The 25,740-nt window shown below is 35.9% G+C and overlaps 1 protein-coding gene across 15 annotated transcripts in view; it reads left to right on the top strand.

Moving 5' to 3' along the window:
* The window catches only part of RALGAPA1 (Ral GTPase activating protein catalytic subunit alpha 1), a 135,814-nt gene that overhangs the window by 92,089 nt on the left and 17,985 nt on the right, over nucleotides 1-25,740 (top strand). For 14 of the 15 annotated variants that reach the window (XM_074868316.1, XM_074868315.1, XM_074868304.1 and 11 more), the window contains 4 exons: nucleotides 116-239; nucleotides 1,818-1,973; nucleotides 10,636-10,794; nucleotides 12,722-12,849. In XM_074868316.1, the coding sequence (XP_074724417.1) occupies nucleotides 116-239; nucleotides 1,818-1,973; nucleotides 10,636-10,794; nucleotides 12,722-12,849 (567 nt within the window). Of the gene's footprint in view, nucleotides 1-115; nucleotides 240-1,817; nucleotides 1,974-4,743; nucleotides 4,920-10,635; nucleotides 10,795-12,721; nucleotides 12,850-25,740 lie in introns of those variants that run through there. The other variant, XM_074868312.1, reaches the window with a different exon arrangement.

The raw sequence follows: 25,740 nt of genomic DNA, 5'->3' as shown, positions 1-25,740 counted from the left end.
TACTTCCACTATCTTTTTGGTGTTTTAAAAGCCATGCTCTGTGTGTACTGTTTGCATATTTTGGTTTCATATTAGTAAAGGCACTGTCATGCAATGACCATTTTCTGTTTTACAGCCGAGAGACACACAAGATTGCAGTGTTTTATGTTGCTGAGGGACAAGAAGATAAACACTCCATTCTTACAAATACTGGGGGAAGTCAAGCCTATGAGGATTTTGTAGCTGGTCTTGGCTGGGAGGTATTTATAAAAATGTTTTTATCCTAAGTTTGTTTACAGAGAAAAATTGCAGATCGCTTCAGATATGGCTCTGTAGCATTACAAGTACTGAAATACACTGGTTTGCAAGTAGGATGTAGAGAAGAATTCTGGTTTTAATTTCATTAGCAATACTAGCTATTTAATTTTAAGCTCTTTCAATTTAAGGTTTGTGCAGGCAGAGATGATTCTTTAATGTGCAATCCTGTACTTGGCTTTCATGGACTGATTAGGAGGCATCTTGATTTCCATGTAGGTCTGTAAAGTGTTAAGTCCATTGAAATTTGAGATGTGCTCAAAGTTGGGAATCCAAAAAATAAAAATGTGCAGCTTCTCTCATGCTCCCTTCTTCCTGCCTTCCACTGCAGGCATGTATCTCTTCATACATTCCTCCCCATGTCTCTTCCAGCAGTCAGAAACACTGTGATGAACCCCATCATCTGTATGTACCTGCAGCTCTTTAGTCGCTAGTTAGATACTGTTATGAGGATTTCCTTTTTTGCATCCTTTCTTTCTGACCACACAGGATTAACTTCCATTGTAAAGTTCAACTCATCGCTGGCCCAGAGAAGTACAGGAGTTACTCCTGCTCCTGGCTGGCTGCAGAGGAAACTGCAGGTTTTCTGTTCTTGTGATTTGTGTTCATCAGGAGTGTCCATATGAGTGTCCATCTTTTGTTCTTTTTCTTACTCCTTAGGTATATGAGAGCATTACTAGATTAGCAGTGTGGATAATGACTCTGACTTTTCCACAGGAACAGAGGAAAACTGCTAGAAGTCTACTGACACAAACATAGATGTTTATTTCCCACATTCCTGGTTCTTCAGGAGAAAAAAAAAAATCATCACATTAGTGTCTTCAAATATCCTTCTTTAGTGGGTTAATTCTCTTAGCCTGGATCCTTTATTAACAGAAAAGCAAATATATCCCATGTGGGCAGATGTTAAATGTATTCACATCTGAGATACAGCTTTCTTTCAGCACTGTTCTAAGAGTAAAATAGCACACTAAACATGCTTATTTATTTCAGTGCCAAACTGTTTCTAAGACTTAGAAACTTATTTACGAATTATCAGTTAGTTTCCTGTGATTTTTTTTCATATTCACAGAATGAAAATTTCTCAAGAAAATATATGGAATGTATCAAGACAGTTTAAAATTGTCTGGCACTCACGCAGGGTTTCTTCAGAGCTCAGGTCAAGGCTGATGTAGTATCACAGAGTTTTTAAAAATTCAAAAAGCACGTATAAGTGACTTCAGTCAACTGATCAGGAAATAGTGTAGTAAATATTCATTTACACAACCTTTCCTTTTCTCTGACCTTGTATTCCCGGCAGCATCTGTGGTGACTGTGGAATATAGAATGGCACTGCACTGCAGTTGATTTCCAGCCTAGCCAGCGAGTCTGAGCTCTTAGAAAAGCATAACTGTACTATTGTGACAATGGCCTTCACTTTTAAAAATTCAGTTGAAAGTCCATTTCAAAGTGTAAAGAATGTATTTATCACTTGATTTTTTTTTTTTTTTTTCCTCCTAATGCTTCCTGGGCATTACTTCTAGGTAAATCTCACAAACCATTGTGGCTTTATGGGAGGACTGCAAAAAAACAAAAGCACTGGACTGACCACTCCATATTTTGCTACCTCAACAGTAGAAGTAATGTTCCATGTGTCAACAAGAATGCCTTCTGATTCAGATGACTCTTTAACAAAAAAGGTAAGTGTTTCTGCATAACAGATTTACTTTTGATAATAACCCAGAAAAAGAGAGTCAAAGAAAATCAAGTAACTTTTTCGAAAGAACCATAAAATATCGTAACACCTTTACCTGCTGATAGTTGGTATTTTACTGAGGTAGGTTAAGCGATATAAATTATTCTCTACCAATTTCTAATTTTACCATGCTGTTGATTTTTGCCATCACTGCAACTGCTGACAGGATCACATGTATAGTGGTGAAAAATGCAGGGAGGTAATGGTTTATGTAGAAGAAAAAGCATTACAACTGAATGATGTTTTAGTACTTTGAGATTTCAAACATCAATTAATAAATACGCAGTGAGTACTTTCCAAGATGAGTTTTTACTCACCTAAGAGTCACGTGCTGGCTATTAACATAATTTATCCTTTAATAAAAGTTAAAAATAAAGAATTCGACAATGTTTATTGTATATAAGGTGTTTTGCCTTGGAGCAGACACAGATGCTCACCAGTGTTACGATCTCTTAGCCACGTTAAGGAAAAAATGGTTTGCTGTATTGGTATTTTTTCTTTAGAATTTAATAAATTCCGCATTAGTGATAGTAAGTTACAGTCTTGAACGTGTGTCCTATTATAAATGAATGATTGGCTACCATTAGACTGTCCCCTGTCCTATGCACATACATCTTCAGATGTGCTAATCCATTCAGTGGACACGTTAATGAGCACTGGTTGAAGTGTAATATTGGAGGAACTGAAGCTGGTTGACCTCGGCATAGAGTTTAATACTTGTAATTAAATTAGACAGTAGACAGTTAGTAAAGAGAGAAATAGCCATGCCTCTGGCAAGCTTCAATTATTAATGACTTTTTTGTTCTTTGTGTTCAACTTGAAGAAAAAAATATTATTGTTATTAGTATAGACTGACTATGAGTTCTAACTTCTCACTGTCGCATCTTAGGTTGATTTGTTTGGTGGGGTTTTTTTTAAATTAAAAAATGTTTTTCCTTGTATGCCTACAGTGCTGGTTCCTTTCTGTTCTTTATTTCCCGAAGTAGAGCCACAGTAATACTTATTACTGTTAAATGATTTATAATATTAACACTTGTTAAATGATTTATAAAAGTGGTTTAATAGCAAAATAACTAACTTTAAAATAAGATTGTTGCTATTGTTCTAGTATAGAACAGTGTATATATATCTTTTTCTAAGTTGACTGGCTTCTGTGTTTCTTAAACAGAAACTTGGGTTTATAAAAGATTGTAATTATCCTTACAATGTTTGTTTATAATCTTTTTGAATTAGAGCATTAAAAAGTGTTGACAAGGGGGAAGATGGGTCACAGTGAAAATTAGTTAATAATAAATAATTTGGAAATGCTGTGGACTTCATCAGAACACACATGTCTGTTTCCAGGAGCACCTTAAATCTACATAAGCTGTTCCTGCCAGTCAAGGTTCAGTGCTGGTCCAGGCCTCCTGTGATTTAGCTTGGGAAAATGGTGTCAGCTGGACTTTCTAGCAACTCCAGCTTGCCCCAGGCCTATTTCTCTCCTCCTTTACCCACAATTTCACTCATCAGTGTGAATTCACTCATTCGGAATATTTGAGGTCTGCATAGATATGTAGAGTGTATCAAAACATTTGGATTAGATTTGTAGCACAGCTACTGATGGACTGTTTAATCAAGCTACTTTATATCTGTGTGACTTTCTTTCCTGTTCTTCCTTGGTGTGTGGTTTTTGTTCTTCTTTTTAAGCAAGTTTCCCCATGAATGGAGGCTTGTGAGCCTGCCTCCTCCCTTCCCTAACATCTTTTGGCCCATTTCAATTGATTTGAATAGAAGCATTTTTCAAAGCTGTTATTTTCACATATGTTTAATGAAGGATAGGCTAAGTAAAGAGATAGAGTGAGGTAGTTCTCCTACTCAGCAGGTAAAGACCGCATGAGAAGAAGCATTAAACACCAAGGAACCAGCACCAGAGAGAGATGCTCTGAAAGTCGTTCCAAACTTGAGAAAAGCATCAGCTGAAGTTTGTGTCTTGGGAGAAGCGAGGAAGTGATATGAGGAGACATGAGTAGGCAAACAGGCTTCATTCTTTTACTAGTTCTGTAACTACTCACACTGCTTAGACTGAACACATCAGCAAAATGAATGTGTTTTATGAGATGCTGTCCAGCTCACACACTATAGGGGACCTCAGAATCATTTGAGAGCTATGTGTCTGCTAACAATTGTAGTTGTTCTGAGTGCATGCACTGTTCATGACCTCCAGAGAAACTTGAGTTTTGAGCTTCTCAACAGGTCTTTCATGTGCTTTCTTTGTCTATTTCATTCAATGGGAGAAAAACAAGCAAACTTGCAGCAGTTGTCTTAGAACTGCTGCTGGTTTTTATATTGTAAATGTGCCTAGAGGTGCATGATAGGTTCATCTTATAAATGGAAATTAAATTAAATTAAAACAAAACTTCTTCCTGCCAGTCGAGTCACTGCAAAATCAAGATTCTGCTGTTTCAGAGGCTAAGCCAATTTTAAACTTATTTTCCATCAGTCTTACAGAGTAGTAAATAAAACTTTTAACTGTCTTGGATACCTCTGAAGCATTTGTTTCTGAAGACATGAACAAGAACAAGAAAAGACATGAATTCAGGGAGAACAGATGAAAATCTTCTGAATGTGTAAAAGAACTTAACATTGAAATGCATATATAGAATAGGTATTTAATTTGCAAATAGTAAGTTAAAGATTTAATGCTGATAATGCAATCCATTTTGGTTTTCTTAAAGGTTAGAGTAACAAGTATTTATACTACCCTTACAAGAAAAAACTTGCAAAGAAAATATCACAATTAAATGAAACTGTGAAGATTCTCAGTTCACAGAGTGAGAAAGCTCCTGTATGTGCCTCTACAGTTTATCTCCTGTCTAGCTCCTCCTTCCTTAGCCTTATAAAGGAGTGAAGTCGTTGTAGGTGAGAGTATTATACACAAGATATGTAAATAAAAGTAGTAATATTGTTAATGATTAGAATACTAATTCTTCTTGGACTTTGGGTGTATTACATGACTCTAGGTTATGTGTGACATCTTCCTAACCACGTAAAAGGTTATAGCTCCCAGTATTTATAGTTAGCTTTTTTATTATGGTATTAACATGTATTGGGAACTTGAAGGTTTATAGATGTAAATTACTAGTACAATATTTTTTTTGAGTTACAAATAAATACACATGCTGCTTTAAAAAAAACCACACCGCACACACCATAGTTGTTGAAACAAAGTTTTGTGAAAAATTCAACTAGAGGGTAGATATGCTGCAGAGAGCATTGCTGCTTACATTTAATGGGCAAAAGTAGCTGCATTAAGCCATTACTTCAGACGTTTCTGCTCCTTCTGTTCTTTTTGTAATGAACACTTTCCTTTTTGAAGAAGAAAAAAGTTGGGGCTAACTGTTGTATCATAAGAAAATATAATAGCCTTTTTTGTCCCTCCTTTAGGTAAGTGGGTATTAGAAATTACAGTAATTTTGGCAAGAGTTCAAGGGTTAATGCAACAGATAAATAAAAGGAATTTTCTGTAAATTGAGCCCTGCATTATTTCACTTGTCTTGCCTTTCCAAAGCTAACTCATTTAATTTTAAAAAGTAAATACTTAAATTCTTCCTGACAGTGTGCTTTGCTTTTACTATCGTTTATTACTTCAATTATACTTGGTATCACTTAGAACAATCTGCCATTTGGAAATTTCAGTATAGCCTGCAGCTTAGTATTAAGTCTGGCTGCTATTGTAACATGTACAGCATATGACACTAATGTATCAAAATTAGATTTGATCATCCCTCCTGGTTATATTTATTTCACGTTTCTTTTGTATTCAGTTAACATAAATGTATTAGGAGAGCTGACACATGATGATGGCTATAGAGTAAGAATATTTTAAAGTATTTTGAGTTAAATTTGAAATTTCAGGTAACCTAACAGTCGGTCATTTTTATATATTTGTTTTAATGGAGTAGAGTTTCAAAGCAAACCTAAAAAAAATCTGTTTGTGTCTGACATCTCCTCAGGGCTGTCTTCCCGACAGCTCAAGTTTAAAATAGCTAAAACAGAGCTCTTAATCTCTTTCTCATTGCCACCTTTCAGGATCACCACGGATAACATGACCATTGTGCCTGTCACTTGTGCCCATAGCCTGAAATCATCTTTAATTTGGTCCACTTTCTGCATTCTTGCATTCAGTCTGTGCTCAAGACTGTTCTTTTTTCTACATAACATTGCTTCTAACATAGCCTTTCCATACACAAAGTTAAAATTTATTGACTATATCCTAAACTGTTTTGATTGTTGAACCTTCCCTTCTCTGGCCTTGACGCTTTCATTCTTGAAGAATGCTGCTAAAAAAGACATTCTTCTAATCTTTAGCACCTTTTTACAGTTTCTTTGCATTTTTCCATCTCCATTTTGTGTCTTGCCTTATGCTTAGATAATAAACACTCTAGAACAGTTTGATCTGCATTTACGCAGTATAGAATATTGGTGTATAACCTATAGTTCCAGGTGTTTCAGCTATACTGTATTACTGGTTACTTGAATATAACATTATTTTAGAGATTTTTATTATTTATATTATTGCTGTGCCTTACATCTTTAATAAGGATTTGCACTTTGTTTTGCTTACTGTGATTTATGCACATACAAAGTTGTAAATTTACGAGGACGGGGTCAGGAAATGAATGTGAAGATGTAGTGGCTTATACAACTGGTGGTGAATTTTGAGTAACACTGACACTGATTTCAGTCTTGGCACCTGTATGTTCTGTGTGCACCAAATCTGATTCTGTTAGATAACATTGGGACCACACCTTTTTCTTGGGAAACCATGTTGCTGTTGGTCTTTTAGGTTTCAGTGAGCAGTGGTGGTTGTAGCTCAGTATCTTTGTCCCACTTTTGTGCAGGACACTGAATTCTGGGATGCTTCCAATTCAATACAAAGACATAAAGAATCCAGATTAAAGTTGAAAGAGGTCAGACTCTGGTTCTTCTGTGGTGTAATAATTACAGTGAATGATGGATTCTCCAAATGTTTGCTGTGCTTGCAGGAGAGCTTTGTCATGGAGCACTGCTCAATTACAAGGTCCTTCAATAGGGTACTGAAAAATGAAGATGGAAAACTGAAATTCTTTCTAAAAAGTTTATGCAAAACCTAGCAGACCTTGGAAAGCTTTTCAAGACAATTTCAGGTGTTGGATCTCTTCCATGAGTCAGGTGTTTTTGATGAGTCAAATTACCACCATTCAAGCTTTCTTATAAGCTTTGCTTTCTGACCAGCGTGAGGACATCTGAAAGAAGCAATAAGGAGCACTATGTTAGTGCCAGAGCTGCCTCTGATCTACTCTTGAAAAAGGAACAGAATGACTTATCCAGAACTTAATTATTCTTCAAACATAAAGATGAAATCAGGAACACCCAATCTTGTTTACTTGTCTATTATTTTTGTCAGTCTTCTACCTCCTATAATGGAAACAAGGCATTGATCATAGTTTACATCTTGTTAAAAATTCCCATTCGCAGTTTATAGCATCGTCCACCTATTTGCACCATCTGATTTTGACTCTCAATCCATTGTATCACAGAATCATCTAGGTTGGAAAAGACCTTGAAGATCATCCAGTCCAACCATTAACCTAACACTGACAGTTCTCAACTACACCATATCCCTTAGCACTATGTCAACCTGACTCTTAAACACCTCCAGGGATGGGGACTCCACCAGCGCCCTGGGCAGCCCATTCCAACGCCTAACAATCCGTTCTATAAAGAAATGCTTCCTAATATCCAGTCTAAACCTTCCCTGGTGCAACTTGAGGCCATTCCCTCTTGCCCTATTGCTTGTTACTTCATCAAAGAGACTCATCCCCAGCTCTATGCAACTTCCTTTCAGGTAGTTGTATGTCACAGAGATGCCATTCTACACTTTACTCAAACCGGATCTTTGCCAAACTGTTCTTGGTAGTAATTGTGAGGTAAAGTACACCTGACAGGACTTGGAACTCCTTAGAATAATCTGATTAGTTTTCCTTTTCCTCTGAAGAAGTTAGTGCTTTTAGCCTGGAATGTATCCTCACACCTCTGTGGGTGTATAAAGCAAACTTAGAAATTGGAGAGAAAAGTCACTAACGGCTTCAGTACACTTGGCATCCAAAAATGTGTCCCTTTTCAGTAGTCAACCTCCTGAAATAACCACACAATACATTTTTATCACACCAAAATCTGTGTCAGTCTGATGTCGAAGCATGCATCAGTAGTGATGCTCTGTCTGGGTAGCTTTCACAGAAGTGCAAGAACTGATGTCCTGTCTGATTAACTGCAGGTATCAGTAACAGGTACACAGGGGCAACCTTTGATAAATGAAATTCAGAGGCAGTGATGCCCTCCAGAAGCTGCACTATCTAAACTCTCTATGTCTTGTATTTTAAAGCCATTTATTTGGCATGTGCACTGCCACCATCCCTTGTTTCTAACAGTGTATAAGTTTGTCATCTTTGAGTCCAAAGATGGTAAGTAAAGGAGGGCTAATTCTTGTAGTAAATAGTTCAGTATTGCTGTGATGCAGTGATGTGCAGTGATGGGTGCATCAGTCCTAGTTCTGCTTTTTGGCTCTCAGTTCAATGAGTTCAGTCAGTGCATCAATGGCCATCCCTCAGTCTAGGATCATGTAGTTTTTTCATGTTCCCCAAGAATTCATCTCTAAACTAATTTGCCTCTTGCTTTCTTTTTGATTAGGTAGCCTCATCCTCCCTGAGCTTTTCTCTTGCTTCTAAGTGCGGGCCTGTCAGTCCCGCATACCCTTCTGTCATTGTCATATTTCGACATATAGTTTGACTGTCACTTCATCAAGGAAGGTAGGAGAGGCCCTCAGAACAATTCCATGGTTAGTTGTCTTTTACAGCGTTAGTCATTGTTAAGTGTCATCCAGGGTTTCTGCAGCTGGTGTTTGCATGTTGCACATCAGTCATTCAGGTTGCTGCCTGGTTTTGTTCTAATCTAGTCAAATAAAACTCAGCATAGTGAATGTTGTTATAACCAGTTCTTTTGTTGGGGTGGATTTATGGTTAACACAAGAGAATCCCTAAGTAAGTGTTGTTCAAAATAATTCAGCCATCCACAAAAGAGTCAAGAACAGCTCGCTTCAAAGAACTGCAGTCATTGTAGATTAGGTGTACGTATGATCTGGTCCAGGCAAAACAAATGACTTGTTGAGCATCAGACAAGATGTGTAGGGTATTGATGCCATCTGTCCTTTACCCAGTCCAACACTGAAAAAAAATCCTTTTCTTATAGCAATACAACCCTGTTTTTCAGTCTGATACAATTTAAAGCTAGCAGAGAAGAACAGAAGCAGCTTCTTTTTTTCCTTTTTCTTTTTTTTTTTTTAAAAAAAAAAGTCTGCTGCTGACAGCCAGTATAAGACTACAGATAAGATGAAGGTAGCATTCCAGGAGATTCTGTAATATAAACAAGTGAATACTTGCAATGAAATTTCTCTGATGACTGTGTTTATGTTTTGCTTTTATTTAAAGTGCAGTTATGTTCTGAAAATGAGTACAGAAAATTGCTGCCTTTTTATATACGATAACTTCTTGTAAGTGCTCAGATTAGTATCTGCATGTTACCTGTTAACAGCAGTTCACAGTGTTGTCCTTTGAATAACAATAAGGCAGTTGACAAATTCTACCTACCTAAAGCTGTGCAAACAAACTGAAAACTCTGGGTAAAGACAATTGTCAGCTATAATTGGTGATGCACAAGGAGGAAAACATGAGATTCCAGCTTGAATTTTCAGAAATGGCCCTTACTGGAAAGAAACTCACATTTAATAATCTGAATATATTTGATCAGTATACTTAAAACCTCTCTCTGTGATGTTAACATTTATTTATCAGATGGTAATGTTTAGCGGAAGGAGCATTTTGGAGTTTCAGTGCAGATAATTCCAAAGTGTTCAAGATATTCCTTAATCTGGTTATATGATTACAACTGAGGATACAGCATTGATTTTGAGGAACCCATTTGGGCATTCTGAGCCAAATCAGGAGCCTTTTTTTGCAGGTGGGGTGTTATTTTTACAAAGGTATACAGGTTTCATGGGAAATGAACATTTAGTTTAGTTAATCTAGGGGCTATGAAAAATGCAGTAGCTATTCTCCTTTAAAAGCTTTTTGTTTGTAGTAGCCTGTTTGGAATTTGGCTAGAATGATGAGGGTAAAGACTGCTCGGATACATAGCTTTTAAACAGATGTTTATTCATATACTTTAAAAGTTCATATAGAATTTAGTAATTCACTGCCTATCAGTGATGGCAATCTTGAAAGCATTTTAGTAAATCAGATTGAATCATCCTGCATTCTTGAGATAACATCAACAAAATTTTAACTTTCAGTAGAAAACAGATATTGACATCTGTTAATTTAACTAGACATTGGCACCAATCTGTAAAAATCTATAGCACAAACTAATACTGTCATTGAAATTGTAAGAGAACTACAGTGTAATTTGGTTATTTTATTAATTTTTCTGTATTTCTTTTTAATGGGTTTCTCCTTTTGAAATATGAGCATTTAGTATAGCTGTATGACTATAGAAGTATTTAAACTGATGGGTTTTTATTCCTGCTTCTCCAGCTAAGACATTTAGGAAATGATGAAGTACACATTGTCTGGTCAGAGCATACTCGAGATTATAGAAGAGGAATAATTCCAACAGAATTTGGTGATGTTCTTATAGTTATCTATCCCATGAAAAACCATATGTTCAGTATCCAGATCATGAAAAAGCCTGAGGTAAGGGGTTTTTTTCTTTTGTGCTTCCTTCATATGTTTCATATGAACTGCGTTTTGTTTAGAATCTGAATTTTTGGTATAATAGATTGATCCAACAAGGCAGTGCGTCTTTAACATTGACAATTGCAGTGGTGGTAGGAGGAAGAGGAAGAGCTCAGTGAATACAATGCATAGTAAAATTAGTAACTTGAAATTGCAAAGGCCTGATCCTGTCAAGCATATCTGCTAACATCATAAACTGAAAACAAAGCTAGAATATTCTGCATAATCATTTAAATATCAAGATAAACTTGGCAAACTTTTTTCTCAAATCTGATACCTGACTATGGTAGTTGAATAATAGCCTGCTTCAGCTTTCTCCATCCATGTCGTATTCCCCCTTCTTTTTCCCAAAGCTAGTTGTTACTTTCTCCTTGACTCCACACAAGAATTTGGAGATTAATTTGGCAAAGCTAGACCATTCACCTGTTAGGCATATGAACACACACTCTGATGACTGTTCCTCAAATGTCTGTGCTGGCCCTGTTCTTAAAACAGTGGTTTAGGGTAGTGAACACTGACTGAGTAAAAGTAGTCATGAGTGTTTGTACTGCATGGTTTCTGTGTGTGATGTCACTTGCCGTGAATTTCTATACTTTAAATATTAAAATTCTTTCTAGAAGCACTAATATTAATAAATGAAGTATGGCAGAAATCGGATTCCCTCTCTATGATGACTGCCTCTATCTGATGATAGGCATGAAATGATACCCAGTATATGGTCTTGTTGTTACTGGGTGACTTATTTTTTTAATTAATAAGTATATTCTTTCTTTTACTACTTTAAGTACAAACAGTTGTATTATTGGAAGTGTGCAGGTTAAGAAGGGAAAAAGAAACCTGCTGAGAGCAGGGATTGCTGTTAGTCCAACAAGAAGTCCTTGTGTGTGAAAAAAGAAGTGCCTTCCATCAGATTTCAGTATTCTCAAAACTACATTAAGTGACTGATGGCAAAAATAATACAGGGATCTAAAATTCTTTTGCAACGTTGGTTTCATCTTAGCAGGAAGAATATTTAGTGTACACTCTGCTCCATTTGCTGACCTGATGCATAAGCTTTGCTCTTCTTTACATGCTTTATGCTTGCAGCTTCAGAACTTTATTCACATGTACAGGAAATGAAGATACTTAATAGAGTTTTAATTTCTTTTTTTTTTTAAATTACAAAATCATTATTGATTAGAGAAGAATATAATGTCAAAATATAAGATCCATCTGTTCTGTAAACCTTTTGGGTGCTATCTATACTAAACATCAGGGTTTTCTACTGATCTCACAAATAAGGCTTTACACTTAGGGTCCAAAGAGGCCAAACTTTGACCACAGATTTCTCCTGTAAAGGGCTTACAGTCCATTTGTATAGATAACATAGAAAGGAAGAACAAATAGGAGAAGAAAATAAAATGGAAGGTGAGGGTCGGTTCACCAGTAATTGTGTGACAGTTGCACGTTGTGTTGGTCCTTATGGACATGTTATATCTAAAGCCATGATAAATATTATTTTTAAATTTGGGTAATTATTCCTTTTGCGTACTACCACCTACAATATTGTCATCTAGCCTTTCAACCTCATAAACATCATATGCATGACTGTTCCTAGGATTTTGGCAGCAAATGTTGTAAATAAGCTTTGAGGAGACATAGTATTCAAATGGTTGCTTAATTTCTTCAAATGCTGTGTTATCTGTTACCAAGGATATCAAGCAGTTACATGGCTATATATTTCTGCAAGAGAAAAGGTCTGTCATGGAGCACAATAACTGGTCTGATTATCTAGCAATGAGGAGGGAAAAAAAAGATATATTTGAGTGCTCTATTGTTAATGTTGATTGCTAATTGTTACAGCTAAGATCTTGCTTTATGTTGAATTTCTTAATTTTTTATTCAGGTTCCATTTTTTGGTCCACTCTTTGATGGTGCTATTGTGAATGGAAAAATTCTTCCTATTATGGTTCGTGCAACAGCTATAAATGCAAGCCGTGCATTGAAATCATTAATCCCATTATACCAAAACTTGTATCCTTTCACTCAAGTGTTTTCCAAGGCATATACATTCCCTTGCAGTTCTACAGATATGATCTTCATGTTTTCTGTCATCTTATATTTTTGTCGGATTAATATAGGGAAAATAATTTCTTTTTTTTTATGGTGATGGTGCCTTTAGGAAACTTAAACACATAGAAGAGTATTCAGTGAAGACCAGCTTTTCTTAATTAGGTGAAGAATAGATTCAGTGCTGAAAAATTGCCCGTTTCTAATGTTAATAAAAATTTTTGTTAACAAAATTATTTTAATTATTATTTTGTGAGTAGACTTTCTAAAACAGCAATGTTATGGTGTTAATAATCTTTCTTTCCTTAAACATGTTAAGTATACATCCAGTATTAATGTGACCTAGTTTTGTTTTCTAGTTCCAAGAAGGATGTGAATGCTTCTTGCCTTCAAGATGAGAAATTTGTTACATTTATGTCATACAGATTTTGTTATTCAGCTCAGAATACAAGGTTGTTGTCAAAATGATGTTAGTGTCTTTGTAAAGATGTCAGAAAAGGCTATCTCTTTTTTTTTGTTGTTGGAACTGAAATTGTAGTTTTTTGAAAGAGCTGCTCTTGGAAGAATAGATTTACCAACCAGAAATGTAAAAACATAAGGTAAGTCAGTCACTTATACTTCTCCCCTTCTTAAGATTGAGTTCTGTTATATACCTGTTATATATTCTGTTAGTTAAATATAAAAGAACGTACTATCTTTTAATGTCATAAATTGACAGATAAGTTTAAATTTAGATCTAGAAGAAATTCTGTGCTTAATTTCCACCCAAGCTGTAGATACTTGTATTTGTCATGTGACAGATTGTTGCTAAAATACTCTGTTTTTTCAAAGGCTGACTGTTAATACTTACAGAGTTTTGGATTAGATATGATGAAGTGAATTTACAGATGAATGATGGATGGTGTTTGATGTGATCACATTAAATGATGTTTGTGCCATTTCTGTAGAAGACAGATGTTGATTCATTGTATTTTTGTGTTTGGAAAGGTCTGATCTTTTTGTCATTTCTCAAGTGGCATAATCAAAGAATTTAAAATGTATTATCATCATTATATCATGAAAAGTGAGGGCTTATAGCATTATATTGATGTATAGTGATGAGCAATTTGAAAACAGATTACTTTGAAATAGCAGACTTTCAGTACCAAAATACACAACAAACTTGTATGTTTAAACCTCTTTACAGAATATGGAAGTTGTAATAAATTCCTTGGACATAGCTTGCCAGCTCAATGCCTAGGAATTGTCCAGTTCCTAAGAGCTGTGTATTGCACATTCACTTTAGAATCACAGAATCATCTATGTTGGAAAAGACATTGAAGATCATCAAGTCCAACCATTAACCTAACACTGACCGTTCCCAACTACACCATATCCCTCAGCGCTGGGTCAGCCCGACTCTTAAACCCCTTCAGGGATGGGGACTCCACCACTGCCCTGGGCAGCCCATTCCAACACCTAACAACCCGTTCTGTAAAGAAATACTTCCTAATATCCAGTCTAAACCTTCCCTGGTGCAACTTGAGGCCATTACCTGTTGTCCTATCACTTGTTACTAAATTCAGTTCTCCAAATAATACTTTTTATATGCATCAAAGCACTGCATGTCATTTATGACATAATGTGGCCTCCGTTAAAATGTTGATATTTGTCTCCTAATATGGTTAGCATGATAACTGGAAAGCATTACATATATTTAATATTAGTATTGGTTGGTGGGTTTTGTATCATCACTTGGTAAGCTTATGAAACACCAGTTGATTGGGCACTGATATTAAAGGGCAGCTTTGTTAAGTAGTTGGTGGAATTCTTTTTCTACCTGGCTTGGAGTATCTTATATTCGGTGCTTTGTATAATACTTTAAAAATTAAAATGGGGGTGTGGGCAGTTGTTTAAAAGCTGTTTGCGTGGCGTGAAATTAGAAAAAACTCTACAAACTTCCCTGGCTTGAATTAGGCTATGGTAGAGTCAGTTGTGTCAGTGGAGAACAGCAAAAAAATGTTAAACTTCAAAGTTTGGCCTGGCTCTCAGTGGTTTAAAAAACGCTTGATTAAAAACATCATGGACATGCTCTTGGTGTTTAACCCATGGCCAGATTTGAGGTCAAGAAGGAATTTCCCTCATACAAGAATGGCAAAGACTGGTGGGTGTTTCCTGTAACATGGACATGGTCTGTTAACTAGGAATATTTGAAAATTGAATCTAATTATGTTTCTGCAATAGCAGGGAATTGAAGACATCAGGGATTGACTTTAGTGTCTCCCACTTTTTTCCTCTGGCATATTTTAGCTGTGGCTGTAGCACTTCACTACTGGCTTTTAAGTTTGTTGTGTACAGAAGGGTTGTGGGGGCAGGAGTATTTTATAGTCTGTGGTTAAATAGCTTTTCTGGAGACCCTGCCAGAGTTAATGTCTTTTGTGGAAAACAGGACTCATTGATCAAGGTGGTCTTTCCTTGTGTTGGAGTGTTGCTGGAGCAAAGAAAAAGAGGGCTCAGAGTGGTGAAAACAATACATTCAAAGAGGGAGGAAAAAAGGAACAGAAGAGCTATTGCTTAGAAGGTACACCAAAAGGAAAGACCCAGCTGGAAAAGTGAAGCTGATAATCAAGGCTTCCCACACGTCCAGGACCATAATGGTGTCAGTGAAAGAGAATTCTGAAGTGATGAGCTCGAAATTAATTTTTGTTTACCTATGAGTATCTAATATACTGGAGCAGTGTTAGCTTATTAGGAACTTTGATGATGATTAGTAGAAATACAGTTGAATGTGGATCTTGAGGGAACAAGAATATTGAGACTTCTGTCAAACAGAAGTATAGGGCTTGAAGTGTGTTCTGTATTAGCTCTCTTTCTACTGTAGTAGACCAGCAGAAATAGTTAATTCCAAAGCCAGCATCAGTGTATGGATGTCTCCATGTTGTTGATGTGTTGGTTCATTTCACTGTGCTGTATAATACTTGGTGGGCACCTTTTGACTCAGCGTGGAGTTGGTGATATATATGTAGGTCTGTGCTTATCTCTTTTTGGGGAATATTTACAATGTTACGTTGTAGATCTTTGCAGTGATGGATCATGGTAAGCTCTTAATTAAACTAGGACTGTGTTGATTTGCTTGCGTATGGGATGTGAAGAAAGTGGCACTGAGTTTGGCCCTCCTACTTTCGAGGCTTATCCATCCTCTGAGTTAGTGCATTTTCTGAGTGCGGACCTGACAAAAAATCAGCTGTCATTTGTAATCAGCAGGGATATTCAGTCCTCTTCATGTAACTTGATTGCAACTTTTTCCTTATTGCGCTAGTCTGTTAATCACGATGTGGCAATGGGTAGTACGTGTGAATAGTATAATAACGGTTGCATGGATACAGGAAATTCTGCTCATCTCCCTTTTATAGTCTGCCCCAACTTTGAGCATGTATTGTACAGTCTGAAGTAGCTTTCTGAGATTGACATATTCTGTCAATCATCTTTGTCTTTCTGGTATTATTTTGACCCTTCTGATAGCAAACTTAGACAGGAAAACACTTTGAGGATTTGATTTTGTTAATGAGTTTTAAAGGTTTCATCTGCTCTGTGTTTTTATTCTTTGCTTCGAATACTATAACGATATGTTTGCTTACTGTAGTATTTTAAGATTAAAAATGTACTAAATTTATCAGCAAACATGAGTCGCACATGGCAGGTCTCCTGCTTTAACTTGATGCTTGACATACTCATTGCTGCAACTGCGTGGAGAGAATACTGCCATTTTGGGTGGAGTTTCTCCACTGATTTGTGGAATTTGCTTTAGTTTTCCCTTCACAGATTCTGCAGTCCCTCACAATCTTTTGGTGGCCTAGCTTTCTTGTAACAGTACCCCCTCACCAACAGGTGGCATACATGCACAGTAGCAGGTGACACACACAAAATACTTGTATTGTCTTGCTAATGAAGCAGCAGTACCCCCTTTTCTGTGGCATAGTTGATGTGTTTCTTCTTCTCATTGCATTTGTCGTTGTCTTAAGAAGTACCTGCTTATCTCCTGAATGCACTCCAGCTGCCCATATGCTAGGAAAACTTGTAAGACTCATAACTGCAGGTGTAGTAATGGGACTGAATGTTGAGAACAATCATTTTCACTATAATGTAGAATAAGGAGGCCAATATTTAGGGGATTGTTAAATACTCTTTATTTACTAAATTGCATTGAAATTCCTGATAGGAATAGTTTTATTCATGGCTTGCATCTCAGAGCAAGCACTTTGTCACATTCTGAATTCGGAATATACAATGTGTAGTAAATGGATCAGTACTAAGTATTTTGAACAATAGAAAGAGTGGGTTCATATAAAATTTTACTTAAACTTCATGAATAAACAACAGGTGTTAGCCAGATGCCAAGAGATACACAAAGATAATGTTCTTTACTTAGCATAGTAGGCATCTCCAGTGGTCCAACTTGTTAAAATTATTGCAACAAAACAGGAAAAAGACTAGAAACCTTGTGGGACTGAAATTCCAGTTGTGAAACAACTAGTGTTACTTTTTGCACTTTGTACACAAATTTTGGAGTGTTTCCTCTGTATTAAAAACTCAGAGCTGAGAAGAAGGTTTCTTGCTTGATGCGATACTCAACTTCTCCAAGAAAGGTTTTTATTGAAACTTGGTAGTATTGCTGTTTGTTGTGCCTGCTTGACCATCATCTGCCTCAGGATAGAATTGCAGACATTGGAAAGTTTATCTTCAAAAAGAAAGCGTTCGTTATTAATGACATACAGTGAGCAAAGAGTATTCTTCAGATTCTCTGGCCATATTTGTCTCATTTAATTAAGAATATTTGTTTGATTTACATTTTCAAACTGGAATTTGTGAAGATTTTGGAGGTATTCACTAATACAGAAACTTAGAAGTTAAAGCTGTAAAGCACTGATTTTGGCAATGCCAGTTTCCCTTCCTCTTAAGTCCAGTAAGTTTTCTATCTTAGAGATGCATGAGCATCTGTAAGAAAAAAATGAATACAGGGATACTGCATCAATGATAATTGTGTGTCAAATGGAAAAGGCATAAAGGGTGCTCTCTCTCCTTAAAGCTGTATCGTTAATTCATTTTTCACAGTGCCACTAATTAATTTTGGTATAGTGAAAGAACTAATGCATGCCATTATAATTGCTCTTTTACTATGTTCTGGTTTAGAATTTTTTTGAACTGCTATATGTGAAAATTCTCGGCAAACTTTGCTGTATTTCTGGCAATACAATTTTGACACACAGGACATTTAATAAGGTTGTAACATACCTGTTACTGATTTTTCTGTCATCATAGCTGAGAAGAAACAGATATTAAAAATAATGCTTGATACACTTTTTAGATACTCATCTCTATGCTTTACAACAAATAATTGAAAATTTCAGGATTTCAGTGAATATTTATCCCATCCCTGCATCATACCATTGTTGCCTTATCTGATATGAGTTCAAGTAAGAGCCATGGATGAGTTCATCATATGACCCCTGCTGTTTTTTCCAGAATAAAATAGAGTTATTTCTAAAATCTGTTTTACTGTTTAGCAACGGAAATTGTTTTCCAAGTTCAAGCAAGAGTCATAAGGTAGAGAATATGATGTTCAGTCTTTCCTGTGCTTTGATTTGCTTAGTTTTGCTGTTCTTCCAAATTCTAGTTCTGCTGACAACTCACTTGATCTTTTAATAATTCAAAATATGATTCATTAAATGCCTGCATACAATGGTATAACACAAAACCCAAAAGATTTCCAAGGCATTTATAAGTATCTGATTGTTTTAATGGACTGTTCAGGTATTTCAGTTTCAAGGAACCATGTGTAACAGTCTCTCCGTGCATTATAAGAAGACCTAAATACAAGAGGAAAGCTTTATATCTCTATATAGTCATGCATGTGTGTAAATTTGCGCATGTGTGTGTGTGTGTCTACTTGTTAGGTATGCAATGACAGTAATAGCTACTTCTATTATCTTTATATAATTTTTCCTCTGAACTAATACATCCAATTAATGTGTTTTCCTTTGATATCACAAGTATATTTGAACAATAAGAGACTGTTGTAAGGAAAATTCCAAGGGAAATACCAGGAAGATTTGTTTTCTTGTAAACCATGGATGGCTAAAGTACTCAGAATGGCAAACCACTAATGTGAAAAAACCAAAATGAGCAGTATTTAAATAACTGCTGCATTTAAGAATGTTCATATTCAAGATTAGTGTTTTAATATGTTATACAGAAATTTGGTACAGTTTGAAATATCTCATGTAAAGGAATTGTATACATGATGGCAATGCAATGTAATATAATAATCTAAAACATCTTTTGTATTGATACCATCACCCTGAAGCTTGCCCAATTAAAAAAAGGCCAAATGAAAAAATAGCTAAGATTCCAAAGCATAAATTGTGCTATTTATGTTTGTTAAGTATGGTTTGAAATCCTGTCTTAGGGACATCTTACCTAACTATAATGCTGCTCAGTAAATGAGAAGAGTATTGATTGGCATATGCTGCTTAAATCGATCACCTTGACAGCCAGAATTACAGTAATCTGTCAGTATTAATGACTGTCTTTCAAGCCTTGATACCTCTCCTTCGCTTGTCTCGTCTTGCCTCACTTCTGTTTGAAGTGCATTTTCTTGCAACCTCTGGTTTTGTCAGGGTAGGTACTTTTGTAGTGGTTTTTTGTCCCCTGAGTCCAATTTATTGGCTTGATCATGCAATTAGAGTTAAAATGCAACACCAGGGAGCAAAAGTAGGCAGTGTTCCGAGTAACAATTGGACCTCAGAGGTAGTGCAAGCCTGTTCTCAGCCATCATTTATTAGTTACCTGTTGAAAGAACAGGATTGTTTTGCAATGAATAATTCCAAAGCATCACTTTAAATGCCTTTGATTTTAGCCACTAGAGACAACTGATTGAACCAACATTTGTGACAGGTTTTTAAACTCTTGCCTTAGTGTTTGTCATATAGACGCTTCAGATAACTGCTGGAGAAATACTTGCAGATGTGTATACGAAGCTGCTGTTTTTACGACATTTTCACGTAGACATACACATTATTTCCATCAGTTTTCATGCATTTTTAATATGAGTAAATGGAAGTGTGAAACTTGAAAGCTGTGTTGTACTGTAGTATATTTTAATGAATATAGTCTGTGAGGTTTTTTTAGCAAAACACACATACATACTTTTCTTTAGCAGCAGTTCTGGATTTGTACGTGTTCATGTAAACATTTTCTTCAGTAACTGCCCTGCTTCTAATCCCACGGAACCTGCCTTCTCTACCCCAGGTAGCTCTTCTGTCTCTACCTCTTCTTAAGAGCTGCCTGCAGATATGAACTAGGATGCTGGGAGTACTTGTTAAAGAGGTATAGTGTAAGCACATGGGTTAAAAGTAGTAATGTCATCACAAGATATCTATAACTTGTTTTTTAATTAGTAGTACAGCTTTATTTATTAGTTACTCTTCCCTAATGAAATGCATGAGACTTTCTTGAAAGTGGTAAAGAAACAAAATATCAAATGAGACAAAACTGATTGGCTCTAGTAATACAATTTTCTAGTAATAATTGCACTTATAAAGAGCTGAGTGCTCCATTGCTATTGTAGACAGTTATGGGGGAGACTCAAATCTTTTTGTACTGTTAAGAAAAATATATTCTTTTTTTTTTACATTTTTTCATTATTTGAATTCACCCATCTGAAGGGGGGTATTGGTTCAACTGATTTCTGTATAAAATATGGGTAGGCTTGTGCCAGTGGCATTCTGTTTTAGAATAAAAGGATATCAGTGGGCTACCCTGAAAAGCAGTGAAGTACTTTATCAGCCTCCTAGAACTTGTGAATTTGAATCTGCCAGTACAGCTCGCTTGAGGGAGGGGAGTTCTTTGTTACTGCATCTTTTAAGGTAGGAAATTTTTGAATGTTGTAAGCTGGAAGTTAGTAGAGCAATCACTCTTTCATTATAAAATGTGTCTTAAATGTGTATAGATCCCTCTTTTAAACAAAAATTTGCAGGGAGAAGGCTAGGAGTCCTTAATCCAGAATGAAAAACATAAATTAGTTCACTCTTAGGCAGAGTTGATTGCCTTGTACGTAACACAAAATGACAGGTTTTTTGTTAATACCTACTTAACCTTATTAATTAATTAAACATTTTTGGTAACAAAAGCCCTTTGTTAAAATGTTAAGACTCTTGCCCCCTTAAGGTGGTAAAATTCATACAGATTTCTTTGATAGCTCTCAGAAGTCTATGAATAAAAGCAGGGAAGATTAAAGAGGTTTTTCCTGACATTTCTAAGATTTAAGTTTTTAAACTGTTTAAGCCCCATTTTTATGTTGCAAAACACAGCATTGTTTATTGATGTAATCCTTTTCGAGTCATAAATTCACCCCTAATAACAGATAAGTGACTTGCACATGACATGAAAGATTTGTATCTTAAAACACTAAAAACTGTGTATATAAAGAATGTGTATGGTTGATTCTGGTGTATAAATTGGTGGGAAATGTGAGATCATTTGTAACAAGGAAAACTGATCAACAGTAATGTCTGAGAGACAGAGTGATGTTTTCGGGCGAGTTGAATAAGATATTGGCAAACTGTTTCTGCATCATTCTGCATATGGTAATCAAGACAGTTGGGGCATGCTTTCCAGTGCCAACAGAGGGATTAGAAGATGATAGGTACCAAAAAAAAAATAGGAGATTAATAGAAAATAGCACTCTGATTGTCTTTGTTCTCTGACAGGTCTGTATTTCAGTTACTGGAAAAAGGGGTTTAATACCTGTCAGTATATGGAAATATCTAGCTGGAGATGGAATGTATTTCATGTAACAATATTCACTAATTAAACAGGTCAAAATTATAGCTAAAAAGGGTGTATGTATATAGTTTATTCTGTATGTGCAACATAATAGAAAAATGGAATAAACTAACATAAAGCAAGGATTAAAAGTTAGTATTACAGTAATTGGAATTACCATATGGTAGTCAGAAGGATATGAGTCCTAATCATAGCCTGGCCAATCAAATTAATCTCAATATACTTTCTAGACATTGAGAAAATAGTTTAATTGCTGATTAACTGCTCCTGAATTTGTGGGTCACAAATATATCTATCTCCTTCTGAATGCTTCTCCTCCCAAACACAGAAGAATGCAGGCTATTAGAAAATCTTTTAATTTCTGCTTGCCAAACCATAGTTACCGTCCATCTGTTCTTGCCAATTGTGGAAAAAGGTCAGTTTTCAGCAAAGCCATGCATTTCACAGAAGGTATGTGAAGTGAAATTTCACAGGGGACATGATGGATCCTGATTCTTAGTGATAAACCTTTGGGGCCAGCAGGGTTGGCATATGGTTCAGCATGATATGAAGGCTTGGGTTCCCTGGCTTCACTTCTTTGGCGTGGAACTGATAAAACCTGGCTCTTAAGTATTGTTTCGCTGGACACCAATCATGGGCAGCAGGAACTGCCCATTTAACTCTCTGTGGGAAGGAAGCCCAGGCTGTGTTCACAATAGTACCATTGTAGTGCTGCAAACTGCTCTCAACAGCTTGACAGCACTAGGGAGGGAGGGTGAAGGGGCTGCATTACTAATTGCCCTTCAAAATAAAGAAAAAGGGGAAGTAACTGAAAATTAATATTTGTTTTCTTCATTTAAATAGAAGAAGCCTGTCTTCGAGTTTTAAAAATTGTTTTAAAAATCAAATTTACTGCCCTCTGAAGAGACTTATAAGTAGATTATCTCGTACCAGTACTGCAGCAATCCAGGGTAGCAAGGAAACATCCTCTTCAACTAAAAAAGAAAAAAAGAAAGGTAGTTGTAAAGTTTATTAAAGTACGGATTGGAATTCATAACAAAATTTATCATGTGAGAAGGTTTCTTTGTTACTTTGTAGTGTGGAATTGCAAATTAATATGTGTCTTTATGTGCACGTCTTTTTGCTGGACAATATTTAATGTTAATGTGATTTCATATTTGTGTAGTTTTACAGTTTGTAGTGATGTCTTCATGAAAGGCATTTTCCTTGCTGTTTCTCTCATCAATGAACATGTCTATATATGTAAAGAAAGTGTTTAAGATAGAAATTTAAACATTTGAATGTATGAACAGTGGGCTTAGGCATTCATGCTAATATCAGAGAGCAAAAAGCCAGCTTGCTTCTGTGTTTTTACACTTTTGCTTCTCTATTTTTAGACTCATCATTGTTAATTACTTGAGTTAAAATTGATGTAAAACTGAGTGTCAGAGTGGGGATAAATTCCCCCTCACAAAATCTGGAGTTAGTATGCAGGGCTGCAGTTCCCCCTGGCCTGTACTATTCCACATTATTTGTGGGCTGAAGTGATGACTGCAACACCTTAGCATCTCTCATTGGCACTTTTGGTGCAACATCCTTTAATAAACTTCAGTCCCTTGGCCTGTTGGCCCTGTGCCTCCCCTGCTGCCTCCTGCAAACTCGCTGCTGCCAGGTGAGCGGCTGCCTGCGAGCTGTTCTGTCTGCCGGCAGGAACATTGCTCCAAAGAGGACCTGAAGTAGCAGCAGCTGTAATGGGCTTCAAAACAATTAGCACAACATACCTTGTAGGGTCATTGATTCCTGTCTTGGATACATTAGTAAGACAAATCCTCCCTGGAAGTTGGAGTAGGAATTCTGCCTGCATAACAGCTTCAGCACGGTTTCCTTCACTGTTTTGCTTTCACCTCTGTAGCCTGTTACTAAAACATGGATGAGCGGGGTATTTGTAAATACTGTATTAGTCTTCTAACGACACAGCCAGTAAAGTTAATGAGTAATCTGTTACAGTGTTGAGGTATTTATCCTTCCGATACTGCTAGCTATTTGATCTTACTATCTTTTTAATTTCATGCTAAAATGCAGTTCAGGGCTTGCAAAACCAACCATACCAATAAATGGTACCGAAACTGAGACTTTCTACTATATGTTTGTGTTAATATGCTCCTGCTATATTTCAAACAGATAATTCATTGAATGCCCATTCTTCCTCTTACTGCAGAGTAGATTATATTTAAGTCAAGATTAATGGATAGATTCTGATGTTAAAACCCAGTCTCTGAGCCTGTTGTTCCCTAGAGGCATATAGTGCATTAGTTTAAGCCAATATGCTGCTTATCGTAGATACTATGACACTGTCTTAAATGACAGTTTACTGTACTTTGTTACTGCTTACTCTGGTAATAAAATCACTATATTGTGTTCTTGATAATTACAATATTAAATAGAAACTTAATTGGATTACTGCACATTTAGATACAGATAGTTCTTAAGTAATTGTCCACTGTAAAATTTCTGATACTCATTTTTTCCTCTCAGGAGGTATATTCTGTCAGTGTCTAAGCTTAATACTTAGTTCAGTCACCTTAGCTGAAAAAGTGCTGAAAAGAGATTTGCAGTGGGATTTTTTGGTGCAAAGGAATATCTTTTATCATACAGTTTTCACTTGAACCTTGTTTTTTAAAAATCCTTCAGTAAGATGCTTTCATTTGCCAAAGTCCCTAAAGTCCTCTGGGTTCTACAGAGTTGAAGAATTCCATAAGTATTGTTAATTCAGATTTTTTTCCCTTAACTTTGAAATTGTTAGAAATCTGAGCATCAGTTTTGTGATTTTTGCTGCCTAAGCAGATGATCAGAATTAGAATTAATTCATTTCAGTAAGTATATATTTTTATATGGTTATCTTAAAAAACTCAACTTTTTTATATAGTTTTAATTCTGAAGAATATTTATACTAAAATTAAAATTCATGTTAAGTCCATTCCACTCGCACTTTAATTCTACATATCTTTATAAGTGCCTTTTATAAAGGAGCTTGGTGCAGAGTGGTTACATTTTTCATTTCATAATTGAGTGTTTTTAAGTGGTTAAGTATAGTCCAAATTTTATCCAATTCTAGCTTGTGTTAATGGTGCTACACTCACACTGCCTTAGCACCTGTTATGGATTTTGAGTCATCTGGCAGCCCGTGGGACTTAGATAAAGAAGTACCAGGTGTCCTGCCTGTCTCTTAATTGAGACGCAATGTAAACAATATAGACTTGGCAATATGGTTATAGGAATGGATTAAAGCCCAGCTTTGTCTGCGCTGATGAATCACAGCTTTTTCTTCCTAGATGATGTTATAAACCACTGAAGAATTTAGTTAGCTGTAAGATCTGGTGGAACAACATAAAAATAAACAATATATCAAGGATTTTCCTAGAAGGACAGTGTTGCAGAATGTTAAATATATTGGGTTTTCCAATGAAAATGTAAGCATCAATTACAATTTTTTGCAGTAACTTAGCAATTTTGAAAGTGCTCACACTGTAAAAATTGAAGATTCTTATATAATTCAGATTAAGTCAATGCCTTTCAATATATAATGGTAGTAAACTAGGCAGAAAGCAATAGCATTAACTTGGAAACACTCAGTGGCTGCAACTTCAGCCTATGCTTACCTTGCAGGACTTTTAACCGTTTAACCAGAGGGTAGATATACTGGAAGTAATCTCCTTTAGCTGTAAGATTAGTAAAGAAAAAAGCCTCTAAACGGCAAATGTATGTGTTGCCTGGTAACTTTTAATTTATCTCAGATTTATTGAACTTTTAGTAGTGTAAAAAAAAGAAAAGTAATTTTCATTATATTCATTTAAAGAATGATGCAGCTACATGCGTTGGAAACAAATTGCAAGATCTGGAATGATGGGATTAATTTGTATGGATTTATCTCTTACATATTCCCTTATTTCTTCATGAAGAAATACGCCTCAGAAATTGACTCAGAAAGCAGTCAGTTACAACTTGGGTTGAAAAAGATTTTTATTAAACATGTTAGATAGTACATTTTATGTT

This window comes from Strix uralensis, chromosome 4 (assembly GCF_047716275.1).
Source record: "Strix uralensis isolate ZFMK-TIS-50842 chromosome 4, bStrUra1, whole genome shotgun sequence".
NCBI classification, from domain to species: domain Eukaryota; kingdom Metazoa; phylum Chordata; class Aves; order Strigiformes; family Strigidae; genus Strix; species Strix uralensis.
This window is presented reverse-complemented; position numbering and strand designations above follow the sequence as displayed.